The following is a 24,662-nucleotide window of genomic DNA, read 5'->3' on the forward strand; positions in this document are numbered from 1 at the left end:
CATAGGTGCAGAAACAGAAAGAAAGGTTCAAGAGAACAAGATACCCTTAATGCAAGCATAAAGCATGTCCGCTGTGGTAAACACCACCACAAACCAGCACGGCCAAAGACAATAGGTCTGACTTTGGCAAGCCTGCAATGGCTTTGATGTATTTTTACATGCAAGTGGAAAAACAAATCCAAAGTGCCATCTGGCTGAAATCCTTGTTTGGGTTCAAGTACATGTGGGCAGGAGACCTCTCATTCCCAGTTGCTGCTGCTGCCGCCTGGTAAGACTGTCAATAAATGACAGAAAAAAGCGAACAACGCACCTTATGAAGTGAATGGGTTCAGGGCATGGGTCCTTCCTGCATCTCCCTGGCTCCACCCACTGAAAGGTTTGCTAAGTCAGCTGATTGAAAGCTTAGGGTTCGGCATTGGGGGTTGTGACTATAATATTAATTAATATTCTAAGAGAAGCATGGATAATTATCTCTTCCCCGTGTCTAAGGATTTAAGAACCGCACCCACGTTTCAACCAAAATAGTAGGGGGTTTGTTTCAGAGTTAAACCACTGAGCACTAGACATGTAACCTTGACAAAACCGATCCTAGTCTGCAAGAAAAGCCGCAGGAACCCAACAGGAGGTAAATAATATACATTGCAGACTACGACTCAAGAGAATGTCTCTTCTCTGATAATGAACGCCAATAACCGTGCCTAGAAGACCATGCAAGATAGTTACAAAGCGCAACATAAAATGGCCGAGCAACGCGAAAAATTAATTTCACTGAAGACAGTATCGAAATGTGCCTTTTCTGCCGGTGGAAGCGCTGCGAAGGACAGAGACACGCATATTTCTCATGCGAGGCACAACATTAGCGTTAAAAGTTGCCTTTTGCCTTACTCTTCCTGTAGTTGGCTGTCATTTTAATTCACTTCCTGCGCTGGAAGGGAGAGCCGGCTAATTGAACTTATCTTCAATACTTTCAAAGGAATGGGAAGAAAAAACCGCGAGACAGAAAGGGTGAGAGGGAGTGAGGAAAAAAAAAATATATACCTCTGACACCCACGGACAAACCGCTACTTTGAACGCTCAGGAAGAAGCTTCTTGCTGCAAACACAACAAGACGGAGGGAAGAGAGGGGAGGGGGGAGGAGAAATGCGACACGGCGGGAAGGGGAGATAACTCAGTGGGCTGAGTGCCCACACACAGTGGCGTAGCTAGGCTTTAGGCCACCCTTGGCAGCCCCTGCATTTGCCGGCCGTGGTGGCCTGATTGAAGAGCGGGGTTTGGGGGAGGGTTTTATTGCCGATTAATGCGGCCGCAGATCAGAGCAGGAGGGTTGGGGGGCATGGTGCTGCTGATTCTTGCGGCCACAGGTTAGAGCAGGGGGAGGGGGGCTTGCCGCCGACCCCAAAACTCGTGCCGCCTGGGGAGGTCTGACCACCCCCTGCCCCGCCTCCCCTCGCTATGCCACTGCCCCCACAGAAACATGCTGGTCGCAGAAACGAGTCTGGGCAAAGCTCACGCAGCCCTTCATCATTTCAAAGCCAATGAATGCAACGGAATTACTTAAAAATGGCACCCGTTAATCAAGCGCTTAGAGGCACCACTTTCAGGTGTGCATTGCATTTGCTTTATTGCGGCTGTATGGCTAGTGGACTCGTTCTTTGACACACACTCTTATGTTCACCACTAAGCGTGCGTCGTGCAACGAGAGCCGGGTTAATACAATGGAAAGTATCCGCGGCTGTGTTACAAGGCTTAGAGGTGTGATTCATTCACGAAAGAACAATTTCATTCCACTTTATAAACTTAAAATTGATAGGAACGACCGTTGCATTAAAATGTTAATATCCCCCACCCCCTCTTTTAGCTCATGTATTCTACAAGGCTTTCAGCATAGCCCTTGTTCGCACAGGCTACTGCCAATATATATTTTACAAAGTCCCCCTTAAAACCATGTTTTAATCTGTGAGCATCACCTTGTTAAAATCAGCGCGACCATGTTGGGTACCGAGTACAACATACATACCAGCAAAGACAGGCTACCTACTGCAATACTCAGTAGGAGAAAATATATAATTCCAAGGCTATTTACACACCACAAAGCCCCTTGAAGTCTCTTTGGAAAGCACTGCAACACAAAGTTCACACAAAAGCTGTAGGTATGAAATTCTTTCACTGGAAGACCTTTTTTTCTGAATTTCAGTCCAGAATAAACTGAATGTATAGTATTGAGCTTTCATTTTAACATCGCGGGTTTCATTATTTTAACTTGGAGAACTACAAGCCTGCTTTCATATTAACAACGCGGGTTTCATTATTTTAATTTGGAGAGGCTGTCTCTGTGTGCTACAGGGTGAATTGACTTAGATCCCGGGTTGTATGTAGACTGCAATGGAGGAGGCAGGGTCTGCAGAACCCTGTGTACTGCGCGCCGAATGTGGAGTGCGTGTTTTCATGACAGTGCAGAGAAGGCTTCCTGTTTGACAGGGTTACTGTACTGCTTCCCGCAGGAAGAAGCTGCTAGACGAGTTAGCGATGTCCGTCCTTTAGATTGTTGGTAGTTCAGTTATCGCACTCGTCGCCTCATTATCATGGCATAAGACAAAGGGCGGCAGAATCGGCTCCTCTGAAGAGTCTGCAGCGGCAATGCATGAAGCCGGGGAAGCCTAGAGTCACTGAAGCTAAAAGCAAAATGTTCAGCAATCCAATTTTGCACACTAAAATCGTCTGGCCGAAGGTTGTCTTGTGGAGAAATCCCTCGATAAAGTGCTTGAAAAGGAGATGTGTGGTTTGCAAAAGATCACAGAGAATAACAAGACGGAGGGGAGAGGGGAGGAGAAATGCGACACGGCGGGAAGGGGAGGGGGCGGAGCGGGTAAACAAAGACGGACATGCACGCGCCCGTGACTTTTAAGGTCAATGCGCATGCGCATAAGCTTAATGCGCATTGACCTTAAAAGTCACGGGCACTGCAAGGAATCGCCACGATTCCTTGCAGTGTAGATAAAGAGTGGATAACTCGCAATACTCTCGCCTTGCTCGATGCGCATGCGCATCGACAGGCGAGACCTAAAAAGCGGGAAAGGAGACATCCTGTGGGAATCTTGGATGCATTTACCGCTTACTATTCTCTTGCCTGCTCATCCGCTGGTATTTTACATCCTCGGTATCGGTAATGCTAGAAGGTAAGAGGATTACCGGGATAAAACACACTGGCACTCTTAATTACACCCTGACTGCGCTAATTCGATTAAATATGCCAAGTTTACAACAAATTGTCGGGCGCACACATGTAATCGTTTGCGCACACTTGTGTTGCACTAATGAAATAAAAATAACTACTTTAAAAAGCAAAGACTTATTTGAAAATCAAATCTAATATTAAGTAGATTTGATTGCATAATTCAAACATATTTCCTATTGAAAAGGTTGTGTTTTCAGTAGCTCAATGGATTTTTAAACATGCGTCTTCTTTTAAAGCTGGCATATAAAGTGTAACAATGTTACCTGAAAGTAGCCTGGCAAGTCCTGAACTTTCACTTCCTGAGAGCCTGACAGGATGCTCACGCTGGACACAGTACCACTGATATTCATGGACGATTCAGAAGGAAAAGGGTTCTGAGGAAAGCTGGTCAACTGCAGGAAGAGGGAAAGGAGACATGTCAATTTACTAATGATTATAGCTCTCTCTTCGCCCCTGCCATGCCCAGCTTTCATCTTCTAAGACAGCTGGGTCAGAGAGGTTTAAAATGCGCATGTCTGGCTAACCATCACAGGATAGCTGTCTAGAGAGACATGCACTTTAAACCTAAGTGCACAACCCACCATTCCTCCCTGCTGCAGTAATGTCCCGCCCTGTCTTGACACTCTGGGGTTTTTCTGGGGGAATTTTTGTTGGTGGGGTGAGGCTCCTTCACTCTAATGGAAAAGCTGCTCTTGCTAACTAGTTAACAAAACACCTGGCTGCATGGATGCACGGGGAACTTCTATAACATTTTCACTACATAACTGGTCGCAATCCTAAAATAGTCTACAATTTGTTCCTCATCACTCAAACAGTAAAGCCATCCATGAATAAGGCGATTGTCACGTTGATCCATAAATAAGATATAGACCCAGAAAGATGCACATCCAATAGGCCCATAGCACTCTAGAACATTGACGCAAAAATCTTCACAAAAATACTTTCTTTGCCTCTAGAAGTGTTCTATCAGACCCCATTCACCCTGACCAATCCTGTTTCATCCAAAATATATAAATCCACAATAACATCAGAAGGGTAATACACTTGGTCGAAAAGGCGAAGAAGAAAGCCGTTTTAGCCTTCTTAGTGACCCTAGACGCAGGGAAGGCATTCAACAAGGTGGACTAGAGGGTCCTATGAAGAGTGCTGGAATTGTAGGGAATAGGTTCCAAATTTCAGGCCATGGCGTTGGCGGGTTACCAAACCACTGTATGTCGAATGCTATTAAATGGGGGATTTTCACTGCCAATATATTTATAGTGAGGCACAGGACAGGGATGCCCCACTCCTCTTTTTTGCCCTGAGCAGCGTACCCCTGGCAGCACATCTCCAAGATGAGAGGTAAGAGGTCTCCAATATGGGAAAGAAAAATACAAAATAATGTTGTTCGCAGGTGACGTGCTGCTGACTACTACCACCAACTCGGAGATCTCACTTCAACAACAAAAGCGCCAATTTGATAAATTGAAAAGGTGGCAGGTTTAAAGATAAACACATCGAAATCTGAAATCCTTAATCTAACTCTCCCACCAGAGACAGTAGTGATATTAATGAACATACTCATTTTCTGTGGGTATCTATACATATTACCTACTTTAGGGTGAAAATCACAACATCTACATCAGGTCTTTTGGGGAAGCAATATACTTCCCTTACTAGGGGAAATACAAAGAGACCTCAAAAGGTGGGGGACTCTCCCAGTTCCATGGCTTGGATGGATGTATTAACTCTCTCAAAATGAATATATTACCTAGAAAATTGTATTTATTCAAAGCTTTACCATTAATCATCCCAACACTTTCTTCATAACTCTAGAGAGGGCCTTCTTAAAGTATATTTGGGGATCTGGAGGCAGTGTGTCATCCAAGGTTCTATGTCGACCAATAGAAGGAGGGGAACCCAGCCTTACCGGACATCCACACCTATTACTTAGCTTCCCTATTACGATTCTTAGAAGACTGGAGTGCCTGGGATTCTGAAAAACCCTGGTGACATATGGACAGAGTGACAGCAGGCTCAAAACTGTGCAATGTCAACTGGTGACCAAAACCTGAAAGAACCCCGAGGCTAACTTGCTTTAACTACATACTGTGACCTTCGTATACTTTAACCCTTCTTTCCCACCGGCACTCTTTCCTGTACCTTTTGAGGCTGCTGTAAGTGTGACTGCCCCTATAGTAAATGGTAAGTGACCTAATATAACAATCGGAACATAAAATCGTTTTCTAATTGCAAACACGATTTTAATCTGAAAACAGAAATGTAGCACCATGTACAGCTTAGACACTGGATACTGCACCCAACTATTAAAGCTGTGGTATCCAGAGCCCCAGCACCGATGCATTCATTAGAAGGGCCACAGGCACAATAGGGATCATTTCTACTCTATACTATTATTGATGACATTTTATCACATTTGCACCCATATGCAGAGATAGATGAAGCTGTCTGTTAGTAGAAGCTCTTACAGATTGGCAGTGGTCTCATCTGTGGAGAAACCTAAGCAAAGCATATTGTGCTGGGAAAGGAAACGCATTACAAACTGCTAAATATCTGGTATATGAACCGGCGGTGAACCTTCATAATTGCTATCACCACTGCTAGGCCACATCTGGTGGTCATGCCCGAAAATAATGCCCTTTTGGGGGTAGGTGAGGAATTGGATATGTGCAACATTGGGATACCCCCTCCCAGAAATAAACAAGAAATAAACATCCATCATTCTGTTTGAGATAAATGAAGGAGACTTGCATTATCATAGAATGAGTGACTGCATGTTTGGAATTGTGTAGGAGTGGCAAAAACTACTATTGCAGCAGTCTGTAAAAAAAGAGACTCTCAGGATAGCGATCAATTGCATGCCTAGAAACTAACTTGGGGCAGCCTGGGGCCATCTATTAAACTATCTGATGGTGGGGATCCCAAAGTGGGCACTACCTCCAAGACTGAAGGCACTGAATCTGTTTTAATCCCACAGGCCTGTAAGATCCACTATTGTGAGAAGGCGCTATGGCACAAAGAAATAACTAAGATACCATGACTGATATGATTTTGTGTGTTAAACTAAGTGGCTCTCCGTACCAACCGCATTATCGCGTTACATGTGCACTACTCCTGGGTCGAAAGGGGTATGATAAAGACACTTTTAGAACTTCATCTCTGTTTTTACGCATTAACACTGGAGTGAGACGGGGAGGACTGAAATATTGACTTTACAAAATGGGAAAAACATTACCCATCACTGGAGCTATGTCTTGAGTTATTACTTTGATTTAAAACTAATAACTTTTCTTGTTTTAAAAAAACTGCTATGCATCTAACATACAAATGCATTTAATGAAAACAACGAAAAAACAAGCCAGACTGTAAGAATGTTTACAGCCTACCAATGGACTCACCTGAATGTTGACAATCGACCCATTCTGATGTGACCTATTGAATGGTGACACTTCTGGAAAGACCACACTGGCTGCCTTCTCATCACCCTCAAAGGCCAGTTTCCTATTGCAGAGCTGGGAGGAATTTTCTCTACAAGGTGAAAATGAGAAAAGTATATCAATATAGGGTATACAATATGGGAAACAGATCCAAAGGAACATGTTACTTATCTTCAGTAACAATAATACTCCTTCCAAGCTACAAACTGGTGAAGAAAACGTTTTCCCTAGCAATTACTTTATGACACTGCAAGGTACAGCTCCAGCACCGACTCCACTTCGGAAGTGATGTCAGGGAATGTATTAGGTGCCAACCTCTACACTGGCGTGGGTCATGATATTTTTTCCGCACACAATCGAAGCTTGCAGAGTTGAATGGAGTGAGCCATAACAGAATAAAACAAGTTTACATACCTTGGAATCTTTTTAGGCACAGTACTAGCTCAACTGTGGGGTAGGAAGGGTGGCAAGGATTTTACCATTAGCTTATAAATCCAACCAAAATATCGTTATCGAAGGCAACTTTTGTTTCCTTCTGTTGGATGCATCTTTCTGCAGACTCTTTACCTTATGACTAAGTCCGAAAGCAGTACCTCCCTGAAAGGTGGGATTGAGTAGAGCAGAGTAGTCAAGGAAATCATTCAACCAGCGCAGCAAAAGCACCCTCTGCTGGGTGAATGAGAATGTGAGACAGTAGAAGTTTGTAAAATTCAGAAAAACAACCAAGTAGCTGCCCAGCAGATATAAACAATTGGGACCCTCTTGAAAGAGCTGTGGAAGTAGCCACGGCCCTAGTCGAATGAGCATGAATGCCCTCCAGAAGACCATTGTTGACCAAGACATAACAGATCTTAATACATATGATGACCCATTGTGAAGTAGTGGTTTTGTACACCACCGTGCCCTGTTTAGCTACAGCAAAACCCACAAAGGGCAGGTCATCAACTGTGCCCTGCGGTGAATGATTGATGTAGCACAACACCGCATGCATAGGGTCCCGGCTATGCAGACGTTTCTTCCTCCCTGCTTATTGGTGAATTGTGATGTGGTTATCGTAAGTAGAGCCATAGGGACTCCAAGTAGAAGATGAATATCTCCTCCCTCCCTCTCCCCCTCTTAAGGGGGCCGCGCAGTGGCGTAGGAGCGACCTTTGACCCTGCTCGCAGGCAGGTCACTCCCCACAACACCACACAGCCGCCAGCTACCTCGTGTCCTGGTTCCTGCCGCTGCCTGGTTCCCGCCGTCTCCCGATCCTTTCCCGCCGCTACGTCCCTGCGGCCCCGCCCCCCTGCTCCCCATTGGCCACCCCGCTCCCGGCTCCCAGCTGCTCCTCCCTCCCTATCCCCCTCTTATGGAGGCCGTGCAGCGGGCGTACCGCTGGCGCACCAAAGGCAAGCCTGTCTGCGCCCGTCCGCGCCTGGACCGCGCCCAGCACCAGAAATTCTGGAACCCGCAAACGCCACAACACCAGAGTACGCTACGACGACAGCACCCTCGACGCACTCAACGCCGGCCGTAACCACACCTGCTTCCAAGCTGCTCTGAAACTGACTCACAGACTTTTCTCCTGCCACACCTGCAGCTTCACCTGCAACAGAACCACCAAACCTCCAAGGACTGGACCCACCACCTCCGCTGCATACTCCTCAACACCCGCTCCGCACGCAAACATGCTGTCGAGCTTTGGGATATGCTTGACACCTTCGCCCCAGTCGTGGCCATCCTGACAGAGACCTAACGACTCCTCGGCACCCGACATCGCCATAGCCATCCCGGACGGCTACAAGTTCACCAGCAAGGATCGCACCAACGGAATCGGAGGAGGAATATCCATCGTCCACAAATCCACCCTCAAGGTCGCCACCCACGCAGACGACACCCTCAACACCGCCGAACACCTGCACTTCTGGATCCACACCGACCCCAACACCACCCTCAGCTCAATTCAGCGACTCCATCGCCGACCTCGCCAGCACCCACGCACTCGCCTTCACGGACTACATCCTCCTTGGAGACCTGAATTTCCACCTCGAGAACAACAACAACGCCAATTCCGCCACCCTGATCGACAACCTCACCAACCTCGGCCTCAGACAACTCGTCACCCCACCCACACCGCTGGCCACACGCTGGACCTCATCTTCTCCACAGGCACCCACGTCGCCTTCGACCACACCACCAAACTCCACTGGACCGACCACCACTGCATCCATTTCACCTTCAACAAACCAACCACGCACCACCACACCCAACAGCTGCCTCGCCGCTGCTGGAGCAAAGTCACCGAAGACCAGCTGATCACCACCCTCGCCCAAAACCCGCTCACCGACCCCACCAACCCAGACACCGCAGCCCGCAACCTCAGACAGTGGATCGATGACTGCGCCAACACCCTCGCCCCACTCCAGAAACCCTCCAACAACCACGCCAGCAACAGAGCCACCTGGTTCACCGACGAGCTGCAGACCTCCAAACGCGCCTGCCGGAAACTGGAGAAGATATGGCTCCAAGAATGCACTCCGGACAACCACGCAGCCCACAAGGACGCCACCCACAGACATCACCACCTCATCAGATTAGCCAAGAGATCCTCCTTCAAAAACCGCCTGGATAATAACGCACACGACAGCAAAGAGCTCTTCAGCATTGAAAAGGAACTCTCCAACCCCAGCGCCACGACATACCGCTTTCACAAGAACACCATGACCGCCCGACCATGCCAGACCCCACCTCCCCTGTGAACACCACGAACGCCAACCGCCTGACCTCCTGGTCCAACGTCAACGACGACGAGACACGCAAGGTCATGAACTCCATCCACTCAGGATCTCCGTCAGGCTCGTGCCCACACCACGTATTCAACAAAGCGGACGCTGCCATCGCACCCCAGCTACGGAAGGTCATCAACATCTCCTTCGAAACAGCGACCTTCCCGGAAAGCTGGAAATCAACGCCCTCCTCAAGAAGCCCAAGGCGGACCCCAAGGACCTCAAGAACTTCCGGCCCATCTCCCTGCTCCCGTTCCTGGCAAAGGTCATCGAGAAATTCGTCAACATGCAACTGGTCCGCCACCTGGAAAACAACAACATCTTGGACCCGTCCCAGTCCGGGTTCAGACGAAATCACAGCACCGAGACAGCCCTCATCGCCGCCACAGACGACATCAGGCGCCAACTAGACAACGGCGAAACGTCAGCCATCATCCTCCTGGACCTGTCAGCCGCCTTCGACGCGGTCTGCCATCGCACTCTAAAGACACGCCTCCTAGAAGCCGGAATCCAAGAGAAGGCCCTTGACTGGACCACGTCCTTCCTCTCCGGCAGAACTCAGAGTGTCCGCCTCCCGCCCTTCTGATCCGAGGCCACCGACATCATCTGCGGCGTCCCCCAGGGCTCATCCCTCAGCCCGACGCTGTTCAACGTCTACATGGCCCCCCTCGCACACGTGGCCTGCCAACATGACCTCAACATCATCTCCTACGCTGACGACACCCAGCTCATCCTCTCCCTCACCAAGGACCCGCACACCACCAAAACCAACCTCCACGAGGGAATGAAGGTCGTCGCCGACTGGATGAGGAACAGCGCAGGAAGCTGAACTCGGACAAGACGGAGGTACTCATCTTCGGACCCACCCCCTCAGCCTGGGACGGCTCCTGGTGGCCGACCACACTGGAAACAGCAACGACACCCACCGACCATGCACGCAACCTAGGATTCATCCTCAACTCCTCCCTCTCCATGTCTAAACAGGCCAACACCGTCTCCTCCTCCTGCTACAACACCCTCTGCAAGATCCGCAGGATCTACAAGTGGATACCGACCGAAACAAGAAGAACGGTGACACAGGCCCTCGTCAGCAGCAGACTGGACTACGGCAACGCACTCTACACAGGAATCCCAGCCCAACGACTACAACGCATCCAAAACGCCTCCGCCCGACTGATCGTCAACGTTACCCACCGCAGCAACATCACCCCCTACCTGAGAGACCTACACTGGCTCCCTGTCGACAAGAGGATCACCTTCAAGCTCCTCACCCACGCACACAAAGCACTCCAAAACGCCGGACCAGCCTACCTGAACAGCAGACTCAGATTCTACACCCGGGCCCGCCAGCTCCGCTCCGCCAGCCTCACCCTCGCGGCTGTCCCCTGCTTCCAACGAACAACCTCCGGCAGCAGATCCTTCTCCTACCTCGCCGCCAAGACCTGGAACACCCTCCCTACCCACCTACGGCAGACACAAGACCTATTCGCCTTCAGAAGACTTCTCAAGACCTGGCTCTTCGAGCAATAGCGGCACACCCTCCCCTCAGCGCCTTGAGACCCTCACGGGTAAGTAGCGTGCTTTACAAGTATTCTGATTGATTGATTGATTGATGAATATTACAGGGGACATAATGGAACCCTGGGGAACTCCGCAGTTGATATGAATATTCTTTGACCTGGAAGTGCCCATGTGAACAAACTGGTATCAGATGAAGTGATAGGGGAAGAATCAGTGGAAGACATTGCCAGCGAATCCCATTTGAGACTTCAGGGCGTGGATAAGGGTGGAATGGTAGATGATGCAGAAGGCATCTACAAGGCCGAGTAATAGCAGGAGGCGGGTGCCCTCTTCATCTGTAGTTACAAAGGCATTGTTCTACTATGTGAAATTTAGCTGTCTCATCTACAGTTTAACCTGAATCTGGATTGCTACTGATGAGATCTTGGAGTTGAGTGTAGACTATTTTTTCAATGATCATGCAGAAGGGTATATAAGAGATGGGGAAGTAGGTGTTGAGATCCTCAGGTTCTAGTGTAGGTTTCTTTATGATTGAAAGGTCTGGCCTGTCTTGAGCGTTTCAGTGAAGAGGCCTTGAGTGAGAGAGGTGTTGAAAATGGTCAATAGGGCGGGGTAAGAGTTCATGCTTGAAAAAAACTCTAATGAAGGACAAGGATAAGACATCCTCTTCGTAGGAGGCTTTGAGGAAGTTCTATGTGTCGGCGAGATCTGAAAGAGATAGTGCTTTGAATGATGACCATTGTGGGATGTTATGTGAAAGGGAGGGTCCAAAAGGAGAATCAGGCTTAGTGTTGCTAATGTGCTGTCTGTCAGATCTTCTCTATTTTATTTTTTTACTGAAGGAGGGTTGATGGCACTGTCAGGTAGGTTTTAATGCAGTACTTGATTGTCTTGACAAACGTTCTGCTTCTTTTGGTAGCTTCAGTGGTGGTACTGCTAAAGTAGTTTGCTTTGACCGATGTTCTAGGCTGTCTGCGTGTTGCAAGGGGAACTTCAGCAGCGTGAGTTAATTGGAGGTTCTGTTTTTCTTCCATTTTCAGGTGAATGCAGAGTTAGTGTCAAGGATTCCCCCCGACCCCCCCCCCGCACGCGCGCGCGCACGCAGCAGTTCGGTGACAGCAGCGTAGCCTGTCACGGGGGTCGGAACTACGGGAGCCAGCATGCTTTGCGCGATCGGCGCACGGATCGGAAACGCCCATAGAAGGTGTACACAATCAAGGAATGGCGTTGGATATTGAGATCCTTGCCAACCTTCCCGTTGTGTGCAGACTACGGACCTGTGCATCCCGCTTCTGTTCCGTGAACCTTGGTCGGAGTTTGAGCGACGTTTTGGAGGTAAGACAGAGCGGCTGCTCTCTTTACCTCGTCTTGGTCGCGTGTTTGTTGATACGCTCCCGAGCAAGGATTGGGCAGAGACGCACACCACAGAGGTGTTTGCCGCGTCTCTGATTGGGTGTCTTGTGCCGATAGCCCTGGATTCGAAACGGAGCGGGTAGGTGCGTTGGACTCACGAGCACTACACATGGTGAAGGATTGGCGTCCCGTTGCCTGATTTTTGGGCGTCGAAGGTCGAGCGGCTGCTCCCTGATACCCCCAACACGAACTCAGCGGTAGAGTGCCCGGCTGGGCATTCCCGTGTTCGTCTAAACAGCGCCAGAACTGCTTACACCAGAGCTGTACACAGGGTACAAAGCGAACTCCCATTAGCCACATTCGAGCGGCATTTCCAGCCGTTGCTTTGCACAGTGCCCTCCGTTGGAGGAATACCGGGACCGGTATTCATGCGGAGGACGGTTGGAATCATAGCCCTACTTGAGGACTTGGGCGGCTAATGGGTATCGTTGACTAACATTATTGTTTCTTTATTGTTGCTTTACTTGTTCGTGGGATTACCGCGCAGTAACAGAACATTTGCATTATTTTCCTTTTAACTACAAGCCAATTATTGGGAAAGTCAACCCTTGGTGTATCCCTGTTGTTGTGTTTACCTGTCCTGCCCGATCCCGAGAACACACGGTAGATTACAGTTAGGTATTGGCAAGGTCTTTGGAGTACCAAGGTGGGGAAGGTTTTAGCTTGCATGTGTGCGTTTTAGTTGAAGCATGGGTATTCACATGGTTTATGTGTGTTGAAGTTGTTTAGAAGTGTGTTGACATTGGATGTGGCAGGGTGAGAGATGATTCAGACCTTCAAATGGTTCTCCATCAACAGCCTAAACATTGATTTTTTGGTGTTTTCTTTTGTATATTTTGGGTAGAGATTGGTTTGTTGTTGGACAAAGAGTAGGAGATGGGGATGGCAAGGTGGCTGGTCCAGTCCAAAGGTATAGGTGATTCACATTTGATGGTGGATGGTGCTGAGAAGTTAGGGATGTGGCCTTTCAAGATGGTTGATTGGGTACTGTGCTGTACTACACTGAGTGCGTCAATGAAGTTGAGGAGGATGTCTCTAAGTTTTTTCATGCTTACGTTGTCTGCGAAGTTGAAGTGACCCAGAGGGTGGTGTAGGCATCTCATATAGATGAGGTTGTGAGTGTATCTGAAAATTCATGAATGAAGTACTTGTTCTGCATGGGATGCCTGAAGATGAGATGGAAGGCAGTGGACTGAGTTGCAAAGAGTGGAATATTGCATGTCAGGAGCTCCATAGAGTTGAGTGTGACTTGCTTGCCCAGCATGCAGGAACAGGAGGACTTCAGGGTGGCAGAGAGTCCTCCTCCTTTATTATGTGTGCAGTATAATGGATGATGTAGCCTGTGGGTAAAACTGATATCTAGAATGTGCAAGGATGTGTAGGTGAGGCATGTTTCTATGATGAACAGAGTGCCACGCTGGTGAGCTATGATGAGGTCTGCAGGGTCTGAAGCGTGGAATACTGTAGAACATGCATTAATGAGCGTGAGCTGGAAAATGCGTTTGATCGTTTGAAGATGTGTGATAGCAGGATCTGCTCACACACTGAGGGGTCCTTTGAGATGGGCCGCTACTGGTAAGATTCCCCAGCATTGCCCATGTACAGAGAATAAAACGCTCCCATCCCACACTGCCTTGCTTGTTGATGTAATGGCCCGTTGTGGTGTTGTCCAACATATTCTGGAAATTGCTCCCAGAGATGAAGGGGAAAGGTCTTTAGGGCAAGACAGACTTCATGTAGAATGGATCCATTAATGTGCAGGGTCTTCTACAACACAAACAAACAGCCCTGCACCATCATGTCACCCACCTGAGCACTCCAGCCAGATGAAGAGGCAACTGTGACCACGGCTGCCTGAGCCTGCAGAGGGCTGAATGGGTGACCCTTTCAGAAGGGTGGAGGGGGCTGGCCAAAACAGCAGATTCTGAGGCTCTAATTGCAAGATACACACCTGAGCTGAGAGGCTTTCCTGGTCTTCACTACTTCCTTAGACACCACTGGAAGCTCTCAACAACCATGTGGCAGGAGATACCAAAAGGATGCACACGGCCAAGAGGCCTAGCTGGTGCAAGACCTGAAGTACCAGGATCAAAGTCTGTTGTCCTGGAAGCAGTGCTCAACGATCCACGATCATATAAGAAGGAAGAAAAGCCTTCACAAGGGTTGTGTCAAGAACCCCCCCAATAAAGGTAAGCCTCTGTGTAAGGGTGAAGTGAGTCTTCTGGATGTTGATAGTAAAGCCCAGCTCATGGAATAGATGCATCACTGCCTGGAAATGGCCGTGCACCAGTGCCAGGGTCTCTTCCTTCCCCAACTAGATGTCTAAGTACAAGAATAAGAAGACTCTCAGCCACTATAGTAAAGAGCCTGCTAGTACCAACACCTTTGTAAAGATTTGTGGGGCCATCGTCAGTCTGCACAGGAGAACCTCAAACGTATACAGTCAACTAAATATGTAGTCTATGTTATAGTGTGTAAATGTTTAAAGATCTATGTGGGAAGCACTTTCAGAAGCATGAAAGAACGTATTTCTGAACATTATCGTGCTTTTAAAAATATGGATGAAAGACACCCTGTAGGGCTACATGCAGCAAAGTGTCTGAATAAAGCCTTCTCCTTTCATGGACTAGAAAGTATCCATCCGAACATGAGGGGAGGGAATAGGGAGCTTAGAGTTCGTCAAGCAGAAGTATGTTGGATAATCAGATTACATGCTGTAGAACAGGGGATTAACGTAGATAGTGAGATGCAATACTTTTTGGGATGAAAATATTAAAATGTAATGACCATACCAATACGAAAATAAGTGTGACTATTAACATCTCCAGCAATTCGCACTTTATAATTTCGGTATTGATACTCAATGTTCAGAATTCAATGCATTGTACTTGTAATGCTGTTTACATAAATGTGTTATGTTATTCTCTGTACATATTCACAAATTCGCCTTGCTTTCCTGTTTTAGCAAAACTGTATGTTAGGATTTTAATATCACAATAACTAGCTTAAGAAGATTTTGCCAGTATATGCACATAAATATTATACAAAAGTGTATACATACTCTCTACATTTGGGACTAGCTATATTCTACAAACTGGGAATTACTAATAATGAAGTCCCGTGTTTTTCGATTGTTTCTAATAATGTATACGAATGATGGTTCCTCATATACTTATATATGAATTTGTTTTATAATTTTCCTCTCGATTCCTTCTTTTCATTTCCTTCTATTATCTGAGTCACATTTTAACTCATATTATAGGACTTACATATAGGAACCATACATTATATTAAACCAAGACATTAGAATCAGGCTTTTACTTCGTTTCAGATTAAATCTTTATCATTGGGCATACTGTAGTTTTATAAATAAATTGTAATAAACTAAAGGTTAAGTGTGTCCACCTTTGGGGTTTGGGTCCGAACAGCTGGTTCAAAGGCACACATGTATCGGGCATCATATTTGGTCGGGACAAGCAACGTGGTTTGTGCCTGTTTGAGGGCCTCCTTTTGAGACTTGTTGATGCTTTGCAGTGCTGTCACCATAGGGGGTAATGCCGTAATATACTGCCAGTATTTACATTCCCCTGAGTTACAAGTGGAGCTTGGGGTTGGATGGTAAAATCCGTAAGCCCTCCCCTGCTCATGATTGGATTTGGAGTCAAGCGTTTCTTACAGCCATCCTTAGGCACGGGGCCAACCACAAATTACTTTTCTCTCTTTTGTTTGGTGGGGAAACAGCAGTGTCCGTATTTGGATATCGGTAATGCAGGGGTGTTGTTCATGAATCACTATAATGTCATCAGGAACCCCCGCGTATACACAGGGGTTGCTTGTACCCAAAATGGGATTACATGTGGACTCCCCCCACTTTAGGACATGTACTTACTGTCACGACCCCTCCCCGACCTCTGGTAAATCACTGCCTGCTCTATCATACGGAACGGAATGGGAAACTACATATCCCATGATCCTTTGCGCTGCGCGCTCCTATGATGCGGCGCGACTAGTGATTATCAGAAAGTCTCACGGAGGACGCGCTGCCGATTATTCCTGCTCGTGTTTGGTTCGTGTACTTTTGACTCTTCATTACAGGATACTTGGAAGTCGGCGGAGGCAAGTATCGGCTTGCGCTGAAGGGACACGCCGCTGTTAGCGTGTGAGTTCAGCGTTCCTTGTTCTCTGAGTCCGTTTGTGGATTAACCTGGTGGGGCTTAGGAAGCGCCTACAACTTAGCATTCATCATCGTGTTGCCGCTCGAGTGTGGATTAACCTGGTGGGGCTTAGGAAGCGCCCGTGTCCTTCCGTCAATTCAGCAACAGGTTTTCAAGATCGAGTGGGGCACTTATGTTCCTAGTTTGTTTACAGAATCTGTTTTTGCATACTTTCAGGGAGCGTCTTGCTCCGGTTTGCGCAGGACACCTGGGTATAGGTGCCGCCTGACCTTTCAGTGCACATTACTCACATTTTGAGCGCTTACAGAGCAGGATCTGTAGAGACGCTATAAATATACTTTACGCTGGGCATATGATTTAGTTTCCTAACTTTGAGTTATTTACAGTCTAGGGAATGTAGGAGAGATCTCGGGGTAGTCGCGTCTTGCACACCCTGAGGTTATTCTTCCAAGCATTTCCTCGGAGGAGAAAGACCTTTTGTTATGAACTACCGTTTACCAGGAATGTGATCATTATTTCATTATTTGGTTTTGGGGCAACATTAGGTTATCTTTATCCTACACATGGGTAGGTGTTCATTGCTGTCCTAAACTTTCACGTTACAGGAGGGGAGGGAACATGGGGGTTTGCTAATGCTCTCTGTATTATATTTTCCAGTAGTACAGCCAGGGGATTTAGAAGCCGCCCTTAGATCCTTCCTTCATACAGGCACACCTGTAGGATATACAGGTGAGGTAACAGGTGTTTTGTTGAGTAGTGGATGTTCCAGCTTAGGGTTCTGTGGTACTTATCCCTTGCTTCTGTAATTACAGGTTACGGTTCCAAGTGCCCAGCGGTTCCCCTCCGGACCCAACTTTTTCCCCCGCTTGATCGCCTTAACAGTCTGTGCACAATTACAGTCAGACTTGGGTTGATCTAGAGGTGGGCCCCCTTACAGCATCGATCCAATCCTGAGGAGCATCCAGGACAGACTTGACACTTACTGCCATAAGTGTCTGCTTCTGTAGGGTTGGGGCGTTGGTCATTGCTGGTAATAAGTAACAGCGATCTCCTAGTTCTTCTCAACCTCTCTTCCACACTTTCAATTTCTGAGTTGATGACTGACTTTGCAGTGGTAAGATCGTTAGTGATTGTCCCAGCCCCCCAGGGATCATTAGCAGAGGCTGTCATAGTACTTGTTTTTCTCTTACCCATTATGCTGGTCAAGTGAAGATTTCTTGCCTTGGAAGGGTGTCAGATAACCAAGACAAGGGGGTTGGCCCAGCCCAGCCGCTTCTGGGCGGAGGACGGGCCTGCTTTTGGCCCAGGCGCAGCCCGCATACGTCCTGCGTTGGAGGACGTCAGTAGACGCTTTGTAGCGCAGCAGTAATCCAAAGCAGGTGCGGGGATGACCAGTCTGCCTCCAGGGCCTCATAATCTTGGTACATGCAGTACCTGCAGTTCGCCTCCTCAGTACTGGACATTCTGTGCTGTGGGACCTCAGTAGTTGCTTAGTAACTTGGCTGTAATCCAAAGTGGTACCATGATGACCGGCTCAATTCCAGGCCCTCAGGATCTTGGGACATGGAGTCCCTGCAGTTCGCCGCCTCAGCACAGCACGTCGCATAGCTATTTTCAGATGGTCTTATGTGGGTTCACAGAAATGTATATACTAGCATTACTCCTAATGGATCCGGATTGCCAGGTTAGTACAACCTTGACAATGTCTTAGGGACAGAATTTTTAGTTGTTGTTTGTTTAGCAAACTTGACCCGACGGAATCAGAGAGCTTTACATGGACACCAGTTGTGTTACAGATGGACACATTCATTTTGTTAGGCACAGGGAGATTAAGTGATTTGACTAGAATCACAGTATGTTGGGCGTCGCTGCCGAGACTTGAACCAGATGCAGGATGAACAAATTCAGAAGGTGGATGCAAGAAACTAGATTAATAATTGGGGTAGACGACCAACCACCTCAAGTAATATTCACAACCCTTCTCGGGATGAATCATTAAAGTCACTACATTTACCAAAGCCCCATTGGTATTTATGGTGCACAGTAGGTTGGCTTAATTTAAGGCAAGGTGTTAAGGGTTAATGCACTACTAAAACAGTGATAAAGTGAAAATGCAAAACCATAAAAATCCCCAACCAGATTAGAAAATTTGAGTAAAATGTAATGAACAGCATGATAACAAAATCATTAAAATCCGAAGTGGAGAACCAGTGATATGAACTGTCATAGTTTTAAGTAGGAATAGCACCAAGAAGCACAAATTGCCAATGATAGTCAACAGTCATGGTAGACTGCGACATTGGTGCAATTTGAGGCTGGACTCATTGGAGTGCGGGACGGATAAACCAACATGGTCTGTCTGGTTAAAGATTTTACCTTCTGACTTTAATACACTTCAAAAAGCCTCCACAATTACAGGGTGGGCACTTGGGATTAACAGAATGTCAGACAGAGACCAAACAGCATGGTCCACTCCACGTCTAGTTGCCACTGGTCAGTTGGGCACTTGTTCTATTCCTGTAGCTTTAATAGGCGGTCAGTCTTAAAACCTTTGAAGTCCACTTCTTTGTTCTGGGAGCAAGATGCAGCATGTCCAATCTTTCAGGGCTCCTCTCAGGTCACAGGCAGCAGGTCTAGTATTCTTTTGTTCTTCCTCAGGTCTAGCAGTGTTCTGAAATGGGTGCCTCGAGGTGCCACAGTTATGCCTGGCACAAGCTAGTAAGTGGAAATGACTCCTGGACATGTACTAATCAATGGGGTAAACGTTCTCGGGCCGGGAGGCGCTAGGGGGCGCACAGCAGTATGGCTGGAGAGCTTTTCAGCTCCGCCGGGCAGCCGTTAACAATCAGGGAATCAACCCACCAAATGCCTTCCAAATGAGCACCGAAACATGACAAATCGTGTCGGAAGACATCGCGGACTGAATGCGACGCCTTGCTACTGACAGGGCTGCTGTTTTTTGCATGATCGCGGTGAAATACTTCTCCCGGTGCCTGCGGTCATTCAAGATGGCGCCGCCCGGCCGGGACACGGACTCCTACCATCACAGGCATCAAAGGGTATGTGCGTTGATTTCATCGCTAGGCGCTGTACGACTCACCGCGCACCCACAGCACTAATTCCGGAGTCGCATCACTCGCCAGTGTGCAGCCCTGATATATGCCGGTGCAGGCTCGCTCCGGCCCGACCTCACAAAATGGCGCCGCCCGAAGTTTCGGCAATATCGGAATCACCGAAGATTACCAACGCTGGCTTCAACCGCGTCTATTAACATGCACGGACTACTCCCTAACGATTCCATCACTGTGTCTGATTCGATAGCTTCACCAAGCATCTGACCGTCACCGGGTAGCGCAAACTGTATATGCGAGCTCTGCAGGCGCATAGGGGCGAACATCTACAGCATTCGTTGACCTGTCATCCCCCACGGGTCGGATCGTTGCCAAGAGTAGTGGTCAGGCCTCTCACTCCACGCTACCCAAGTCAGGTGACCCTCTACACAGCTCGTCGCTTCTGGTCGCCTTGCAGGTAACCCGAGGCTAAGCTCAATCCTCCCTTGCGATATAAACATTGAGTGTTCAGGGACAGTTTTTGCAGTCAGTGTGCTTCCACAGAACTACACAGAGACCGCGACGCTCCCGCGCCTGCTGCCTACTTGCTCAGTGCTCCTGGTCTGTGACGCCATTCCATAACACGGACTGCGCCATACATCCGCACGAACCAGGACACACTCATACTCCCCGGTTCAACGCCGGCACTTTTGACAGAGATGGTGGTGCGCCCAGACAGACAACAGCCGAAATTAAACTTCGAAAACAAAAAGGCGCCGAAATACACCGAAGAGATGGCGGACGCGGCCGCAGGGGCGGACCACCAGCCCACCAACAACATGGAAAAGATATTACTTGCCATACAATCAAACTTACAGGACATAAACGGCAAACTGGACCATCTAACATGCCGAGTGGATAGCATGGCAGCCAAATTGGAGAAACATGGCGAACGATTAGAAACAGCTGAAACGCGCATCTCTGCAGTGGAGGATGAGTCCCACGCCACTACGTCAAGGTGTACCGGCATGGAGCGCGTACTGGATGTCATCAAAGCGAAGGCGGAGGAGTTGGAAGCGCGCTCCAGGCGCAACAACGTGCGCATCACAGGCCTGCCAGAGACGACGAATACTGGTCGTATGGAACTGTACGTAGAACAATTGTGTAAAGAAATATTTGGAGCAGAAGCACTATCGTCCATCTTCATCGTGGAAAGAGCCCATCGCTCACTTGCACCCCGACCTCCAACAGGAGCCCCGCCGCGACCCATAGTCGCCAGAATCTTGAATTACCGGGACCGGGACACTCTGCTCCGCCTAGCACGCGAGAAAGGTACGATCACCCACCAAGGGAACAACCTTGAGTTCTATCCTGACCACACCGTGGCCGTCCAACAAGCAAGGAGGGAGTTTTCGGCTCTGAAGGCAAAGCTTTGTGATCTACATGTCAACTATTCCATGTTATACCCGGCTAGACTGCGGGTGATGTGGGAAGGAAAAGCGGTCATTTTATCGATTCCGAAAAGTGCGCAAGAATTTGTCAAAAAAATAACGAAGCAAAACATGGAAACTGAGCGCAGGGAGCAACAACCTGACTCTGAATAGACACGAGCAGCCGAACTGACTGAGCTATTGTCTGCACAGCGGTAAGGTTTTCTTATTTGTACTGTTTGGACATGGTGTCACAATGTGGCCTCCGATTGCGTTGACGCTAATATGGCTGCTCACGCCTATACTATTGACAGGGAACTTTCATATATAACTGGAATGTCCCCTAGATCTCGTCATGTAGACCCCTGCTGGCTGCGGTCATGGGTGCGCTTCACAGCAACTGTGCTCTCTCCTGAACATTGTGTGACGCCGCCATGCAGTAGCTATATACCTGCAGGATATGCCTCACGCGCTACGGACCGCAACTCATCCCTATCATGAGTTATACAATGACAAATTACATTATAATTGTTGGAATAGTACATATTTGCCGTGTGCTAAATACATGGCACGCCACAGGCCTGCATCTATGACACATACGGTCCCATCTTACAGTCTCTGTCTGTTCTCATAGCATATTGAACCCTGTTTGACTGTAATGTTTCTTTGTTTGTTGGACATTGGTAATGCTAAAAGACATTTTGGATGCCTGACCTGATGGTTACCAAACGCGCATGTTTTGAAAAGTGTGTATCAATTGGATTACCCCTACAATGCTTCTTCAATGATGCTAATATTTAGAGCTGCCCACATCCATTCAGTTGGATGGCGAGATGCGCCCCAGTCGGACCTCCACAAGGGTAATCCCCGACCTGGTTATGTTATTGGGTGTTGTTTTGATGGGTAATAGGCTTCAGCAAGATTGGGTTGCTGGAGTGGGTGGGGACGGGCGGGGGGACGGGAATGTTCAAGTTCGTAGACCAGATAGTATACAATACATGATCCAGCCTCCGCAGACGCCTAAGAATGTACTAACTTCACATGTACTACCATGTTACTATAATTTCTATGGCTCTTCTCCTGGCAAGCACTACACTAGCCTTTCTCAACTTTTTCCTCTGCCATGACGCAAAAGACACGCTACATCAGTAGATCTCACGTAAACCTCTGTGATGGTGGGCGTACCGCGGGCTGGAAAAGCAGGCAAGGAGGCCAGATATAGTGGGCTATGCCGGTATTTATTTAGATACAATGCAGAAAGCAAGAGGGGTGGACATAAGAACAAAATCCATATGAGAGGGTCCGGGTTCTGCTTCGGGGTTTGGGTCCAGTTCCTTTCTCCAGGGTCTTCTGGCGGGTCCGACGTCGGGGAGGAACCTCGGAGGGCAATAAGAGATACAAGAGACCTGTTAGTCCTGCCGGGGTTTCTCTGGAGAATACTTCCACGTCACCCGGGTAGTGAGGGAGAGAAAGGAATGACATTGAGGTAAGGAGGGAGGTATCGCGAAGGGAGGGAGGGAACGAGAGCGTGCCAGGTAAGGTCGTGAGGGGGAGGATTTCTACACAGTGAGGGTGCTTTACAACTTATATACAGTGTGATTACTACTACGTTCGTGCTTAAGAGAGAAGATATTTACACAGTATCTACAACGAGCACCTAGCGAGCTCTGAGATGGAATTACGGGTACTCACACGGTCCGCCGTGACTCTCCGGTGAGTCACGGCCGCTCTTCAGCCACCTCCTCGGGTCTCCACCAGTCTTCCGTCCACACGTCTTCTTCGGTCGCCTCTTTTCCTTCTACTGCTCCAGTCCGAGTGTCCTGCCACGATACTCCAACGGCGTTCTTGTCCCAGGTCTCGGCTTTTCCCTTTTCTGACGCTGCCACAGGGGTGGGACTTCAGGGGTCAGAGGGTTGTACTTCCTCTGATCGTAGGTCGCTGATTGGCTCCTGCAAGAGAGAGGAAGGCGGGGTTCCGTTGGTCATGGTTGCAGCTCCTTCTCCCGTTACTGACATGGGGAATCGTTCGCTTGGATGCAGTCTCGGCGGAAAGGAAGGTGACACAGGTGTGTGAGTGTGTTCACTGGGTAGGGGGGTCCGTGTCGCCGTCTCACAACCTCCTCACGTGGAATGTCAGAGGCTTCACGCAACCCAGTAAAATAAGACAAGTGTTCTCCCATCTGAACAGATGGGACATAGACATAGCATTCCTACTAGAAACCCATATTGCTCCCGGTACTCATCAGGCCACAGGCACACGCTGGGCAGAATCAACATACACGGCCAACTACTCATCTTATTCTAGGGGGGTGATGACGCTCATTAGAAAGGGTACAAATTTCACTTCACAACCAGTGATAGCAGATCCTAATGGAAGATAAGTCATAGTGGCGGGCATCCTGCGTGGCCAGAGGGTGACCCTGGTTAATGTATACGGTCCGAATGTGGACGCCCCAGAATTTTTTCAGGAGCTGTGGGACCATATGCACACACTACCAGACACGCAGATCATATGGGGAGGTGACTGGAACGTCACGCTGGAAGACAAAACTGATTGCTCACCCAACTCCACCGAACCACATAGGCGCGCCAGGACTACGCTTACATACATACTGAATGATTTATCTCTGACAGATCTGTGGAGACACACTTACCCGGATGAACCGGGAGCTACACATGTTAACGTCCTTCACAATAGCTGGTCGTGGATTGATTACTGGCTAGGCACGACTGACATTGCATCGTGGCTCCTGGACATAACTACTCTTCCCAGGACGCTATCGGACCACAACCCTGACACTCACAATTCCGAATTACACGCCTCCCCCTTTCCACTGGCGATTCAATTCGCATGCTCTGACAGACACAGTCTATGCTGACACCCTTCTTAAAGCGATCAAAGAATATTTTCAGATTAATGCACCGGTGACGGATAACCCGTGCACTCTATGGGAAGCATTCAAAGCCACGATACGTGGGGTGTGCATGGGTACCACAGTAGGCATCTTGAGGGACATCAGACAGCAAATACGCACGCGTGAAGTACGCATGAAGGAACTAGAGTCAACCTTTGCCAACACTCACGAAATCTCCATACTGGGGGAATTACGGCAAATCCATACAGAACATCAGGCATTTGTCGATGATGAGATAAAATATCTTAACAAGCCACATGTGGCCAGATCTTTCGGAGAGGGAGGCAGACCTGGCAGAGTGCTTGCGGCTAAAATATGCGAGGGCAGGAGTCACACTGCAATATTGCGCGTCAAATCCTCTGATGGTACATTACACACGCATGCGCCAGATATTCCTAACTGTTTTAAAGATACCTACAGCGCCCTATACAAATCACATGAGGTGGCTTCGGCGGAAGAAACCTTGGCCTATTTGGAGGACGTGGCAATCGCGTGGTTGTCGGATGGTTAGAGGGAATACCTAGCTGCCCCTATCACGGTGGAGGAAATTACTGATGTAATAAAATCCCTGCCGAATGGTAAAGCACCAGGCCCTGATGGGTTCACCAACGAATTTTATAAACACTACGTCGACATTATAGCCCCTTATTTAGCTGCAATGTATGGCGCAGCCTTCGAGCAGGCGGAATTGCCCCCCACGCTCGGAGAGGCGGTCATAA

The 24,662-nt window shown here is 48.3% G+C and overlaps 1 protein-coding gene across 1 annotated transcript in view; it reads right to left on the reverse strand.

Moving 5' to 3' along the window:
- LOC147677835 (polycystin-1-like protein 2) overlaps positions 1-24,662 on the reverse strand; it is a 434,899-nt gene that overhangs the window by 244,055 nt on the left and 166,182 nt on the right. Inside the window, exons 4-5 of the mRNA XM_086945590.1 lie at positions 6,634-6,763; positions 3,499-3,627 (exon numbers count right to left, since the gene is read on the reverse strand). Coding sequence (XP_086801716.1) covers positions 3,499-3,627; positions 6,634-6,763 — 259 coding nt within the window. The remainder of the gene's footprint in view (positions 1-3,498; positions 3,628-6,633; positions 6,764-24,662) is intronic.

Source organism: Lissotriton vulgaris, chromosome 12 (assembly GCF_964263255.1).
Source record: "Lissotriton vulgaris chromosome 12, aLisVul1.2, whole genome shotgun sequence".
Lineage (NCBI taxonomy): Eukaryota > Metazoa > Chordata > Amphibia > Caudata > Salamandridae > Lissotriton > Lissotriton vulgaris.